Raw genomic sequence first — 14279 nt, 5'->3', positions numbered from 1 at the left:
GAAGATTAGGGGGCGTTTGAATATGTGCATAAGTAAACTATGGATATGAGCCCTTTTCACTTTTTCCACCCTCATATTGTCATATTGGTTTCAACCTTTGTAGTTAAAGGATGTTTGGTACCAAATTGGGTGTCTCTAGTCCAACTAGAAAAACAAAGCGTGCCCAAACCAACCTTTTTTATAGAATGGCAAAAATGTCCTCCATTAAAATAAGAATTTCCATTTATGTCCTACATCTAACCCTACTTGAGATTACCGATATAAATAAAATCTTTCCCGCTCTCCCACTCTCCCGTTCCTGCCATTGTAGGCGCTCCTAAAAGAACATAAAATCAAAGCAAATTTTTAACCTGAAGTGCACTTTCCCGTTGCTTGGTGTCGGGATCAGCATCCCTATAATGGAAGGTTGGTCTTCAAATGTGTTGTATGTTGTAAGCATTTTTGTATTAGCGTCTCTCTCGTGTATGCATCTCTCATTTGGCTTGTGTTGCTAGTACCTGCCTCCTAACAATTGTTGTGCCATTGTTGCGTTTTTTTGCAAGCCATGTCAGATTGTTTACAATTATTGTTGGAACGATGTAATTTTTCACCCTATGACATTATTCAAATCAATGCACAATGTAAATAATTTGTTCCTGATAATGCAACTCTTGACAGCAACCTTGAGTTTTACAAATATTTACAAATGACAGGAAGAAACATTGGACGGTCTAGCGGACCAAAGGGTGACAGGACACGTAGGAGTTGGTCAGATAAGGAGGAAGAAACTCTTATCATGTCCACGAAAGAACTTGTTGCTAATGGATTGAAATCGGATAACGGTTTTCGTAATGGATACATGAAAAGGATCGAAGAAGACTTGCGCCGGCAAAACCCGAAAACTGATCTGAAAATCCATCCGCACATTTGGTCAAAGATAACAACATGGAAAAAGAACTATGGCTTGATCTGTAACATACTCAATCGCAGCGGAGTCGGCTTCAATGACAATGGTGATTACAAAATAGAGTGTGACGAGGAACAATGGGCATAGATTATCAAGGTAGTTGTTCTCTTTTTTACATAAGGTCTATTGTGTATAACTGCCAATGATTTTTGTCTCAATTATGTGTAGTCGGATAAGGATGCAAAGTACATGAGAGGTAAGTCTTGGCCCTACTTCGAAGCATGGAAAATTATATATGGCAAGGACCGAGCTATTGGCGGAAGTGCAAAGGACGCAGCTGAATCTACTCAGCGTGTTTCATGCCACCCAGGAGAACACGTACGTGGACACAAATAACGACTATTACCCTGACATGGATGACATTTATGTTGGAGAATCAGTTGGAGAAGGGGAACATCCGGTTCCTGTGGTTGATAGTGCGAGTCTTGTGGTTGATAGTGCGTGTGACACTGACATGAACAGTCCCACATTGAAGAAAGCAAATAAGAAACGCAAGGCTGGAGAAGCATTGGATGGGGTACTTGAGATGATGAAACGCATTAACAATGACACAAACGAGCGACTACACACCTTGTCCACTAGGATTGGCTATGAGTTCAACTTGACCACTAAAAGGGAGGAGGTGCTTCAACTTCTTGGTGTGGTCCAGGGGCTGACCAAGAGACAAAAGTTCACAGCTGCAAAGATACTTGCAAAGGAAACTGAGAGGCTCGACCTATTCCCGGGGATGGATCAGGCTGATAGGCCAGATTTCGTCATGTTCCTCCTTGAAGAGAACAACATCGGTTAGATGGTTGGTCTTCAGTGCAAGATCTGACCTTTTTGCAACGATGGTTGTTGATATCTTTTGTGCTTAGCCTTATGCTAAAATGCAAAACTCTTAAATGTGTTCACCCTCTACTGTGTGATATATGCTATAGGTGAACCATCTATTTTGTATAAAAACCATTATGGATATTGTCTATGAAATATGCTACTTATCAGGTAACTAATCTATGATGTCCAAAAAATTACTAGTTTGGATATTGTAACTAATCTATGATTGACAAGAATTAGCCATATAATACTGACAAACGTAGAGTTTTTTAAATGCATCACTAGGTTCTTATAAATAACAATTTCATCAACAAAGCCAAATAAGTAGTACAAGTGCTAATTAGTTGAAGTCACTCCATACAAAATATCTGCAAAAGAGTACCAAAGTTCGCTAGTCAAATAGATTTAGTCGTAGGTCTCTCTCTTAATGACCATCTCGGTTATTCCACATGTGCAATGCCAAATCTCTTCTCTTGTTAGTCCATGCATCTGTAGGCTCAATGCTATCAACATAACCGAGGTTCTCCCCTAGCTCTTCACCTTCTGCAACTTCCCCTAGTTCGGTGTCAAGTTGATTCTCGATAGGGTCGTCATCCATTTCACGCCGGATAAAGTTGGAAAGAATAAAGCAACATGTGATTAGCCTGATTTGAACCTTTAGCGGGTAGAAGCTAGGACTCCTTAGTATACCCCACCGCATCTTCAGTATGGCAAAAGCCCGTTCAATGATATTGCGCGCTTTGGTGTGTCTCATATTGAAGAGCTCCTCTGGATTCTGAGGCACATGTGCGGCAGGACCCCACTCTTTAAGATGATAACGCACTCCTTTGTATGGTGTGAGAAAACCCTCGCTATTAGCATATGCATTATCACATAGGTAGTATGTGCCTGCAAATAATAGAAAACGTAATGGTTCAGTAACAAAACAGAACATGATTTGGCAAAGCAACGTAATTGATGCTTCATATTCGTACCTATGGGGACGCGCAGCCCATGTGGCCTTGAGACTGCATCGTGGAGAACCCTCGAATCCCCGGCCGATCCTTCCCAGCCAGGAAGTACATATGTGAACCGTAAAAATCTATCACATGCAGCAAGAGTGTTGGTTGATATTTGCACTTTCCGAGAACGGAACCTGGGTTGGTCCTCAATGGGCACTCGCACATTTATGTATGTCCCATCTAATGCTCCTACAGCACCCTATACAAACAACACCATTTATTATTATTCACAGCAGCAAAAAACAGGTGATTGTGAACGTAGGAGCAAAAACAGGATGTTGACAGGTTATTTTACAACAAAACAACAATCCAACACCATTCAAGAACAACAAAACAAACAATAACTTACTCCTGCAAATAAAAACATAACTGTTGAACGAATTAGGTTATGAATAAACAACAAATTTATTCCATTAGCTCAGTGAAGATACTAACCTTGAACCACTTCCAATGATGGTCGGTGCAATTATCCGGGGCAGGTTCTGGCTAGACAAATAATGTTTCATGGAGTTTGAGAACACCACCCAGAACATTGTGCATGTATCGGGACACTGTATGCGAGGACCTTGTGAATTCAAAACCAATAATTCTAGTTTTCTTGTGATGGGATAAGATGCATAAGAACATAGCCACCTGCTCCTCAACCCTTATGTACTTGGAGTCAGTTAGGCCGCTGTATTGGCGAAGAATACGACACAAGCGACCAAAAGCATTCCTGTTCATGCTCATAGTGTCAAAGCAATATCGGTCTGAAACTCTTACAAGCCTATCCATGTGCTTGACTTGAGCTGGAATTCTATCAACAAGTACATATCTCCCCCTCAACTGATGAATATGTCGTTTCCTTCGGGGTAAACCGATGAGGATTACAACCAATGTCAATAGGAGGAGCATGTTCATTTGATGAGATTGAATGATTTCCTCCAATAAAAGCAGTAACTGAGTACATGTTATGCGGCGGCACTTTATCTGTAGAAACTATAATTAGAACTTGATAATTCATAGAAGAAAATCTTGGGAACAAATGCAGAGAAAGTTCTTTGAACTAATTTCCAGAGTAGACATTTTCCTCCTAATTTATCAACATGATATTCGGGTAATTGAACTATAAAGTGTACCAACTGTAAACTCCAATTTCTTAAAAATACTTTTAGACATCGGCAACCATAACACACCTCACCATTTTAATTCAATATGTGATTTTTATTTTCTTCTTAACTTTCTGTCATAAACTCATTGCACTAATCTCTTAAACAAATCCAATATAGACATAGGCAGCAAGATTAGACAAAATTCTCCTAATTTATCAACATGAAATTTGTGTCGTACTAAGTAATAAGATTACACATTTGTTAGATCAGTTACCAGTTGAGAAACACAATCTATTAAAAACTACATTTACTTGCAACTTTCATCTTTAACCAAATTTGACCCATTTTATAATTTACAAATTGAATTAGTAGAGCAAAAAGGTATTTCACAAACCAAAGTAAGCTATTGAATGAGGCGATTACACCCAAAATTTATAGAAATAAATGCCCACAAGCGACATCGAATTGTATGGATTCGACATGGAATGATGAAATTGGGGCTGAATAACAGACTACCACGTCCAGCAATAACAAATTGGATTCAACTGAGAATGAGCTGCACAAATTAGACGGTAAAAATTGGAACAAAATTACTCACATAATCACAATTAGAACCCCGACGGACTAGTTAGCCGAAGGGGGATGATAAGGGGGTTACCTGCTTTTGCCGGGCATCTTCGGCGTCCATCGCTTGGGGAAGTCGAATAATCGGCGTGGTGAACGAGCTATACACTGCCAACTGGAAATTGTGTGGAAGAAATGAGAGGAAGAGAGCTAAACGACGGAAGGATATGGGTAAAATCGTCTCCAAAATTTCAATCTAGGTTGCTGCATCGGGAAGAGGGCCTTATCGCAATTGAGAAGAGGTATTCAGTTTCTCATTGAACTGTGATACCAATCTCAAAATCTTTCGGGTCAGCGTGTTTATATCGGGTCGTGTGTAAAAATCGATTTTGTAACCAAACAGAAAAATAAACATGGATAAGGGCCCATATCCACCCCTTTCTAGTTATTCAAACGCCCCCTAGATGTACAAGACATTAATAATAAATAAAAGAATATATCGTGCTATACTTATCCTTATTATTTTCTAGTCAGAAGGCAAACTTGATATCGTGGAACATGACCCACTTTCAGTATGGAGTCAAAAGGCATTATAAGTTTTTGACATTTGTTTATGGTGGGTGGTGATCATTTTTGACATGGTAAAATAGTCCACCACTTTGACTCTTGTTAGTCTTTGACAATGACTTTCATGAAACTCTTGTTTGTCTTTGACAATGATTTCTTTAAACTCAGTGTATTTGAGAACAAGATGTTAATTACATCAGCCAGATTAATAATAACAAACATAATTAATTTTTGTATTAACATATTTATTTTAAAAGTTCGCTATATTATTAAAGGCAATCACTTCAACTATTTTATTTTAAGTAGTAGTTGTACATCCACTATAATTTAAAAAAACGGTTAATCAACCATTCAAACAAAATACAAAAGATATCAACGTACAATCCTACGTGCCCATAACTCTTCAATTATATCATGTTGCAGTCGAATTGGACTTCTTACTAGCGCATATCAGCAAATGCGTGGACCCTTTCGGCGTCGTCCCGGGGTATCCCCATTTGTACAAAGGCGATGGCCACCCCGTGGCTTGGTCTGGCACCATCTTCATTGGCCCAATTAGTGAGTTCTGCATCTTCATTTTCGACTATCATGTTATGCATGATGATACATGCGTACATGAGATCAACAATGCAGTCAGAATACCACAGGCGTGTTGGACCCTTCATCGCAACCCATCGTGACTGGAGCACACCAAATGCCCGCTCTACATCCTTGCGCGCAGCCTCTTATCGTTGCGCAAAGTAAATTTTCTTTGGATCGGTTGGGCATCTGATCGTCTTCACCGATACGGGCCACCTCAGCCAAATAGTAGCACATATTGTGCTAGTTGCCGTTGGCTACAAAATTGATGGTCGGACCCACGCCAAGGCACTGCTCATTGAAAGGGGCGACAACTGTAGGACGTTGATGTTGTTGTTCGACCCGGCGACCCCAAAATTCACATATCAAATCCATAGCCGGTAGTCAGCCACGGCTTCGAGGATCATCGTGTGATTCTTTCCTTTGAAGTCGGACGTGTACATCCATTTCCAAGTGCCGAGACAGTTCTTCCACTCCCAATGCATACAATCTATGCTGCCCAACATTCCAAGAAAACTGCGCACCCTCCCGGGCATAGTCATCATACCTTGGCAGTCGTGAGTGGTAGGCTTTCGAAGGTACGTATCCCCGAATATGTGGATAATGCTCCGACAAAAATGCACCAGACACTCACGGGTAGTCGTTTCGCTGATGCGAAGGTACTCCTCAAACATGTAGGCCAACTGCCTAATTGCAGCAGTGCATTTCTGTATCGGCGATAGACCGGGTCTACCGCTCGCATCCTCTATGAACCGAAAATACTTGTATTGGGCCTCTAAAGCCGACACGATGTGCAGAAAGAGCGGTCGGTGCATTCTAAAACGCCGACAGAAAAATTACTTCCCAAAACGCGACTCCTCAGTGAAGTAGTCGTCAAACAACCATTGGTGGGCACCAACGTGGTCCTGGCTGACTGTACACCGATGGTGGATGGGGCGAGGGACCGCCGGATGCATCAGTTGCCGCACGTGCTGTTGCACCAACCGATCTATCTTCGTGGATGTTTGGTCCCACAAATAGTCGTGAATTTGCTACATTGGATCATCATCACCATCATGAGCCATTTTTTTTCTACAGAAATGAGAGAGGAGGAAAAGATACTAGTTAATATAAGTGCTGTGAATGAAATGAAGTGCAACGAGCCGTATATATAGAGTTGAAATAAAAAAAATTAATTTTCGGGTGTTAGCCGATCGCTTGCCGCACAACTTTCGCCCTAGCCACCGGCTGGTGGCTCGGGCGTGGAGTTAGTCCACTTCTGCGTGCGGTGAGTGGGACGGACTAACGCACGACGGGCGAGAGGTCGGGCGCAGACTTAGGCCGTTAGCCGATTGCTAGCCGCCTATTGTGTGGCGAGCGATCGGCCAACACCCGAAGTCCACGCCCGACCTCTCATCCGTCCCACTCGCCGCATGCAGTAGTGGACTAACGCCACGTCCGAGTCGCCAGCCGATGGCTAGGGCAAAAGTTAGTCCATTATTATGGATGCTCTTAGTTACTCAAGAAGTAGTTCACTCTTATAAAAAGGATAAGGTAAAGATGTAAATTTAAATAAAAGTATAACCAGTTTGAGAAGTCGAATCCTTTTAAAGACGAACAAAGAACCTCGCCTTTACCATTGCTCTCTCTCTCACTCACACAATTTGCACGTACATATACACTGATAGAGTGATGTATACAGCCAGCAGAATTGCTGCGGTGAATTGTGAATTCCAGCAATCTTCAATCTGAAATCCGTCATGTCGAACAATCCCGGCGAAGCCCCCTCCGACGACTTCCTCGACCAGATTTTAGGGTTTCAAAACTACGCCGCCGCAGCCGACGCTAGTTTGGTCGCAAACGAAGCTCCTTCGCCCACGATGATGCTGCAGCTCGTCTCGCCTCATTTAAACGGCGTCGACCCCCTCGGCGGCGGCTTTCCCCTCGGGCTGAGCTTGGACCAGGGCAAGGGAGGCTACAACGACGCATCCGGCAGCGGGAAGAGGTTCCACCGCGATGATTTTGTCGATTCCCGCGCTCCTTCCATCAAAGGGGTAAATTCCTCCACAATTTATCTTATCGAGTCTCGGATTATCATTAATTTAATTGTGCTGTTTATATAGTTTTTCTCCTGTTGTAGACTGAATTTGTAATTTAGTTATGAAAAAACTGTTTGCTTTGAAGAATAGACCTGATTGATCTGTTTGAAATTGTGGTGCCATTTCTGTATTAATGTTTAAAGAAATGCTAATTATTCATTTTATTAGGGTTTTCATGACAGCCGATGATGAACAACACTGTACAGGCGGCGCCAAATCCGCCTGGAATTCGTCCGAGGGTGCGGGCTAGACGAGGCCAAGCGACTGATCCACACAGTATAGCTGAAAGGGTATGCTTAGTAGTTTTGGAGATCACCTTTCAGGATGCTAGTGCATATTTAGACACTTCATTAACATTAATTATTATTTCTTGTGCTAGTTGCGGAGAGAGAGAATAGCCGAAAGAATAAGAGCATTGCAAGATTTGGTTCCCAGTGTCAACAAGGTACAAGAATTTTTATGCTTTTTTCGGTCAAAGAAAATGAATGAACCTCGTATTTAGATGTCTTACTATACTTGTTTTATTAACATGAGGCTATGATGAAATTTTCTCTTTCCTTTTGTGTGTTCATCATTTCAACTTTAATGTGTACTGTTAGTTGCATAGCCGTTAACATCAAGTTGTCTATAGTTTAAGCTTTTGCTTGCCATCATTCTCTTGTATCAATCCGTCTACATAGTGATGGTTAGCATACGGTGATTCTCACTTGGCCTTTTCAGATGCAGAATGTGGATTGAAGTATATATAATTCTATTGTCCTACTTTTGTTTATGTACATGCCAAATGTTCTCACTTCTCATCTTGTTTTGTTTTACCTAGTTCTTTGATAATGATTTTTTCCAATGGCATCTGTTTTCTCCCTCTTGGTCTGTAATGCATATGACTTTCTATAGGATTATTTTTATATGCATTTCTTTGGAGCCAAACCTTATCTAATAGTACAATCATAGCAATTATACCCCCAAAAATGTTATGGATTTTAATTTGTATAAATGGAAGTTCTTACGCTTACTCTAATTGAAATACTTATCTTATGCAGACAGACAGAGCAGCTATGCTTGATGAAATTGTGGATTACGTCAAGTTCTTAAGGCTCCAAGTGAAGGTAAACACTGATTCAAACCCCATTCGACATTAGTAAGTTAAGATTAAAATACAGATAACCTGTCAGTGTTTTAAGATCATGTTTCGCATTAACAGTCAATTCAAAATAGGGTTTGTGAGATTTTAAGCATACAAGAACAGTTAAATGCAATATTTCCTGGCATTTGTATAATGGCTGTGATAATTAAAGACTTAACACCTGGCTCCATTATTGTTATGAAAATAGCAAATGATAAAAATTGTTTGTATAATGTGGTTGTTTATAAAACTTCATGCATTCAAGATTAAAGCATTTCTTACGGAAATTAATCATCCTCGTGATAAAAAGAAAATCCGACTTCCCTTTCGTTGTAACCTCCAAGTGTCAACTCCTAAGGTTTTTTTGAGACTTATTTTTATTAGCAACACTCTTCGTACAGGTGTTGAGCTGAGTAGACTAGGAGGAGCCGGTGCAGTGGCACCGCTTGTGACAGACATCCCAATATCATCAGTATAGGTAACATAAATAATGGGCTGAAAAAGCTAGATTCACTAAGGACCTAGCCTTTTCATATCTTACATTTGGTTTGTGTGACTTTTGAAGGAAGAATGCAGTGACGGTGGAAGAACTCAGCCAGCTTGGGATAAATGGTCAAATGATGGCACAGAGAGGCAGGTAGCAAAGCTTATGGAAGAAAACGTAAGGGCTGCAATGCAGTTTCTTCAATCCAAGGCGCTATGTATCATGCCAATATCCCTTGCTTCGGCTATCTACAACACACAACCTCCAGACACTACCTTCCTAGTGAAACCCGAATCTGACCCCCCATCCTAATCCCGACCTCTCCAAGAATCTTAGTCATATCACACGGACCGATCTTTCCTCACCTTGTCTCTGCCTCGACGAAAGTCGCTGAAACGTCTGCCGCCTAGTTGGAAGAGAGAACAAAGTCAACCTCTCTTGATGTTCTTATTTTGCTATCAATGGTGGAATGACTAAAGCACCTTTTTCTAATGGGGTTGGTAGTGTATCCATGGGCCCTTCAAAGGTATGAATGTGTAAATTGTTTTAGAGTGGTGTTATTTTCAGTGCTTAGTGGAAATGGATACTTACATTAGATAATGGTTTACTTTTTGCCCTAGTGTTTTGAAATCAATTCTAGTAGCATTTGACCTTTTCTAGTTTGGTTCTAAAAAGCAATCTGACTTGTTTTCTTGTTCTACTATGTCATCAATGTGTTTTGCTTTGTCTGCTTATTAAATTAGACTTGCAGTTGGAAATGTGATTTTGTGTGATATGTTAGCTACCATATTATGCACAGATAGGTTCTTTTTTTTGCATTTTTTATGATTGTCACATTTAGCCTTCATTTGTTTCGGTTGTGTCATTTTGCATAGGTCCCTGACAATCACAAAAAAAAATTGATTTACTTTATATTAGCACTAAAATATAATTGGGGTTTAGATTTGAACACGAATATAAAGGGGTGGAAAAGTTTTCAAATAGTCAATATTTTTGAGCATCCGCAACTGTTGTTTGGCCTTTGTCATGTCCTGCCGGGAGGGAACGGCATTTGGTCACTGTTGAATGCTTCTCGTCCCGAATGGTCGCCTGAGAATGGGGGCTTATTTGGATCTGCTGATCTAGTCAACCCACGAGCCCCCACCACATGGCGCGACTTGGGCAAGCGGTGACGACCTATCATTGAAATTAAAAAAATAATCTCACTTTTCCAAATATAATTATTTATTATTGTTCATTTTTTGTTTTTTTTCATTTTTTTATCCTTCAATTCGTACCAAAATTCATTAATTAACATTCTATTATAAACTAATATATAGAAGTGAAACTCATATTTCACAAAATTTTTCAATTCATTCTCTTTTACATTTCTTAAAATTTATTTAGAAAGAAAGTGAACACTTAATAGAGTAGGAATGGAGTATAACATAAATTCTCAAGTATCCATTCCAAAGTAGTAATTTATAAATCACTTTCATAATTCCAAAATTCAATTTTGAAATAAATAAATAAATAAAATAACAAGTTTCAATCCCTTATTCTAAATTTTAATAAAATATGGGTGCTATATTTTAATAAAATATGAGAGAGAGTTTGACATTACATAAAATCAAGTTTATTTTAATAGGGCTCATATAGAATTAAGTTTTGAAATTATTTTAATTGAATATGATGACTGTAACTTATTATTTACTAATTATATAAGATTAAGTTGTAAGATTCAATTTTATAAATTAAATATAATGTTGTGTTCGATTGTTATGATTAATTATCTAATGAGTGTATTAGGATCCTCACAACTCCTTAGCATAAAACACAGCACAAATTACAACCCTTAGATCCTTGGATTAGATGGTTATGATAAGCTACATTATTAGTCTAAGATGCTACATTATTAGTCAAGTTACATTATTAGACTAATAATCCACATTATTTTACCAAAATAGTACACTATTAGCTAAGTTACATTATTAGACTAATAATCTACTCCCCCATCCCATAGTAGTGGAATCATTTTGTTATTTAGTAGAGTCATTTTCCTTTTTAGTAAACGTCAACACATTTATTATCACTTACTTTTCTCTATCTCTTACTTTATTCTCTCTACTTTTTCTTTTCTCTTTATTTTATTATCTTTTTGTTTAAAACATTACACATCTTTTTCTTAATCCACGTGCCGAAAAGAAATGTCTCCACTACTATGAAACGGATGAAGTACATTATTAGATGACACATGGCATTAATCTAACCGTTAAATCACAAGATCCAATGGACTGACAAGTGTTTTGTTTTGAACAATATCTACCATATGAATATGAATATGAATACATAAAGATTTAAGTTGTGAGATTCAATTTCATTCACCGAATATAATGCATATTGAATCATAAAATATAATCTTTTAAGCTGAACGGACATATTTTTATCACCAGACATAATATTTCAAACCGAACGCGTGATTCTCTTTATCGAAAAGCCCAAATATTTGAACCCCGTTTCGTAAAACGTGCAGTGGAAAGCCCAAATGTTTGAAGCCCATTTTATAGTTTCAAAGTTTCAACTATAGCGCGTCAGCTCCCGCCACAGGCTAAACCCTAGAGCACCACCGTCGTGGATTTTTCACTTCTCCGCCGTAGTTTCTGTAGCGAGAGATCAAGAAATCTAGACCGCCGCCTCCCTCCATTTGCACGTGGCGGAGGAGGTAATCCAAATTTAAGCCTTTTTGTTGGTGGCGATTCCGCTAGGGATTCTCTATTTTTTTCCGAAGAATATTTTTGTGATATTCTGCCAATTTGTTCATAGTTAATTGTTTATGCATTTACTGTATGATTTTATTTATGTATGGTGATACAATTGCTTAGTTTTTTTACTCTTTGATTTGGTTTGAGCAGTTTGTGGCCTGTGGAAAATGAGCTTAATTTCTCAAAATGCTGTACCTAAGGAGGCAGAGAAGGAAAAATTGAGGTTGATGGGGAAAGACAAGATTGAAATTGTTGAAGAAAGGGGTGAAGAAGAAGAAGTTGTAGATGGAGACAGGATTATCATAGATCCTACAAGGAATAAGAAGAGAAAGAAAGGACGAAAGGAGGATGATGACGAGCAATTGGAAATCGAGGAGGGGAAGCAGAGAAAGAAGCTCGAAAGATTTCTGTTTAGCTCCTTGTACTCACCGATTGGGTTCGGGAATGATGATGATGAAGAAGCTATTGGGGAGGTGGACAACAGCTCCGCGGTGTTTTTCACTGATAGATCTGCAGATAGTACATTGTCTGTGTACGAGGAGGGTATCGAGTCTGGAGATGAGACTCCTGATACGCAGAGGAACAGTGAAAGAAAACCCGTGTGGGTTGATGATGAAGAGAAGAAGACTAGTATAAACATTGCTAAATTCAACAAACTGAGGAAGCTGAGGAAAGGAGAAGATGAAAGTGTAATTCCTGGCGAAGCGTATGAGGCAAGATTGAGAGCTCAGCATATGAAGATGAACCGAGGTACTGACTGGGCACGTCCCAATGCTCAGCCAGTGTGCAGTTCTGAAGATGACGATTCTGACAGAGAAAATGGAGTGGTGGTAGCCAGTGGTTATGAACATCCAGAATATGCCGATGATATCCTCATGACAAATGAAGGTCTTGTTTTAAAGAGGAGTGTGAAGTTATTGGCGGGGCTTCTTGAATACTCGAGACTGTCAGATGCTAATATGAAGGACCCTTCACAAGGTCCCGTTAATTCCGTCCAGTTCCACAAGAATGCGCAGTTGCTCCTTGTTGGTGGATTGGATAGAACTTTGAAGTTCTTTCAAGTAGATGGGAAGAAAAATGAGATGATACAGAGCATTTTCCTTGAAGACTGTCCTATTCGAAAGGCTGCATTCTTACCTGATGGATCACAGGCCATCATATCAGGAAGGAGGAAGTTTGCTTATGCATTTGATTTAGTCAAATCTCATGTAGATAAGATATGCCCTTTTGCAGGAAGGGATGAGAAGAGCTTGGAATCTTTTGAGGTCAGCCCTGATTCTAAAACCATCGCCTTTGTTGGAAACGAAGGATACATTCTGTTAGTGTCATCAAAGACGAAAGAACTGATCGGAACACTGAAGATGAATGGAAGTGTTAGATCCGTGGCATTCACTAATGATGGGCAACAATTGTTGAGTTCCGGGGGTGATGGGCAGATTTATCACTGGGATCTGAGGACTAGGTCGTGCTTCCACAAGGGCGTGGATGAAGGTTGCCTGACAGGCACAGCTCTGTCCGTCCCCCCTGTTGGAAATTTATTTGCGGCAGGTTCAGACAGTGGGATTGTGAACATCTACAACCGAGACGATTTCATAGGTGGGAAGAGGAAACCTATTAAAGTTATTGAGAACTTGACTACGAAGGTGGATTTCATGAAATTTAATCCAGATGCAAAAATTCTGGCCATCGGTTCTCGCTTGAAAAAGAATAGCATGAAGCTGGTTCACGTCCCGTCTTTAACTGTGTTCTCAAACTGGCCGCCTCCTAATAAGGCCGTGCACTATCCGAGCTGTATGGATTTCAGCCCACACGGAGGTTTCGTGGCTGTGGGAAATGCTGCTGGAAAAGTCTTGTTATACAAGTTGCATCACTATACTCGGGCTTAGTAAGTTAGTACTTAGCAAATTAGATTCCATTGTTGTTGTTATGCTTCGTGATTGAGGCTAAGTTGACATTATCTTTGTTGTGTAATTTGAAATGGTTATATTTCTTTATACAAAGATGAAAGTTCAGTTTTCATCATCCCTGGCATTGAAAGTTTATTATACGACCATTTGCTTAGAAAATATTTTAAGGGGGGGTGACAGTAAGCCAACATGGTTGTCGTCGTCCGCGACCCGGTGGTAGCGGCCGTCACTCGGCGTGGTGGAGTTCCTCTAATTTGAAGTTTCTGGTTTAGTTTTTGTTGATTTGTAGTTCTTGGTCATTGTTTTAGTTGAGTGTTTAAATTCTGGAAACTGATGTATTTTGAGTTTCAAGCATTTTTTTACCACTGCATCGATGAATAGA

The 14279-nt window shown here is 39.8% G+C and overlaps 2 protein-coding genes and 1 pseudogene across 4 annotated transcripts; all 3 read left to right on the top strand.

Annotated features, from left to right (window-relative positions):
- Nucleotides 1–310: 310 nt before the first annotated feature.
- Nucleotides 311–1938, top strand: LOC121743924. 2 transcript variants are annotated; one of them, XM_042137326.1, is made up of 3 exons: nucleotides 311–405; nucleotides 693–1042; nucleotides 1115–1938. In XM_042137326.1, exon 3 carries the CDS (start codon nucleotides 1182–1184, stop codon nucleotides 1734–1736), a length of 555 nt encoding a protein of 184 aa, XP_041993260.1. In that variant the 5' UTR covers nucleotides 311–405; nucleotides 693–1042; nucleotides 1115–1181; the 3' UTR covers nucleotides 1737–1938. The 2 variants fall into 2 exon arrangements, with proteins under 2 accessions (XP_041993260.1, XP_041993261.1); XM_042137327.1 differs by having other exon boundaries at nucleotides 693–1938.
- A 5198-nt stretch (nucleotides 1939–7136) lies between these two features.
- LOC121745168 lies at nucleotides 7137–9908 on the top strand (annotated as a pseudogene).
- Nucleotides 9640–14009, top strand: LOC121745167 (U3 small nucleolar RNA-associated protein 18 homolog). 2 transcript variants are annotated; one of them, XM_042138968.1, is made up of 2 exons: nucleotides 9640–9775; nucleotides 12141–14009. In XM_042138968.1, the coding sequence occupies exon 2, from the start codon at nucleotides 12158–12160 to the stop codon at nucleotides 13874–13876; it is 1719 nt and encodes a 572-aa protein (XP_041994902.1). In that variant the 5' UTR covers nucleotides 9640–9775; nucleotides 12141–12157; the 3' UTR covers nucleotides 13877–14009. The 2 variants fall into 2 exon arrangements, with proteins under 2 accessions (XP_041994902.1, XP_041994901.1); XM_042138967.1 differs by lacking the exon at nucleotides 9640–9775 and adding an exon at nucleotides 11792–11950.
- Nucleotides 14010–14279: the final 270 nt, after the last annotated feature.

Source organism: Salvia splendens, chromosome 8 (genome assembly GCF_004379255.2).
Source record: "Salvia splendens isolate huo1 chromosome 8, SspV2, whole genome shotgun sequence".
Classification (NCBI taxonomy): Eukaryota; Viridiplantae; Streptophyta; class Magnoliopsida; order Lamiales; family Lamiaceae; genus Salvia; species Salvia splendens.
The sequence above is the reverse complement of the archived record's forward strand: the minus strand, read 5'-3'. Positions and strand labels throughout refer to the sequence as shown.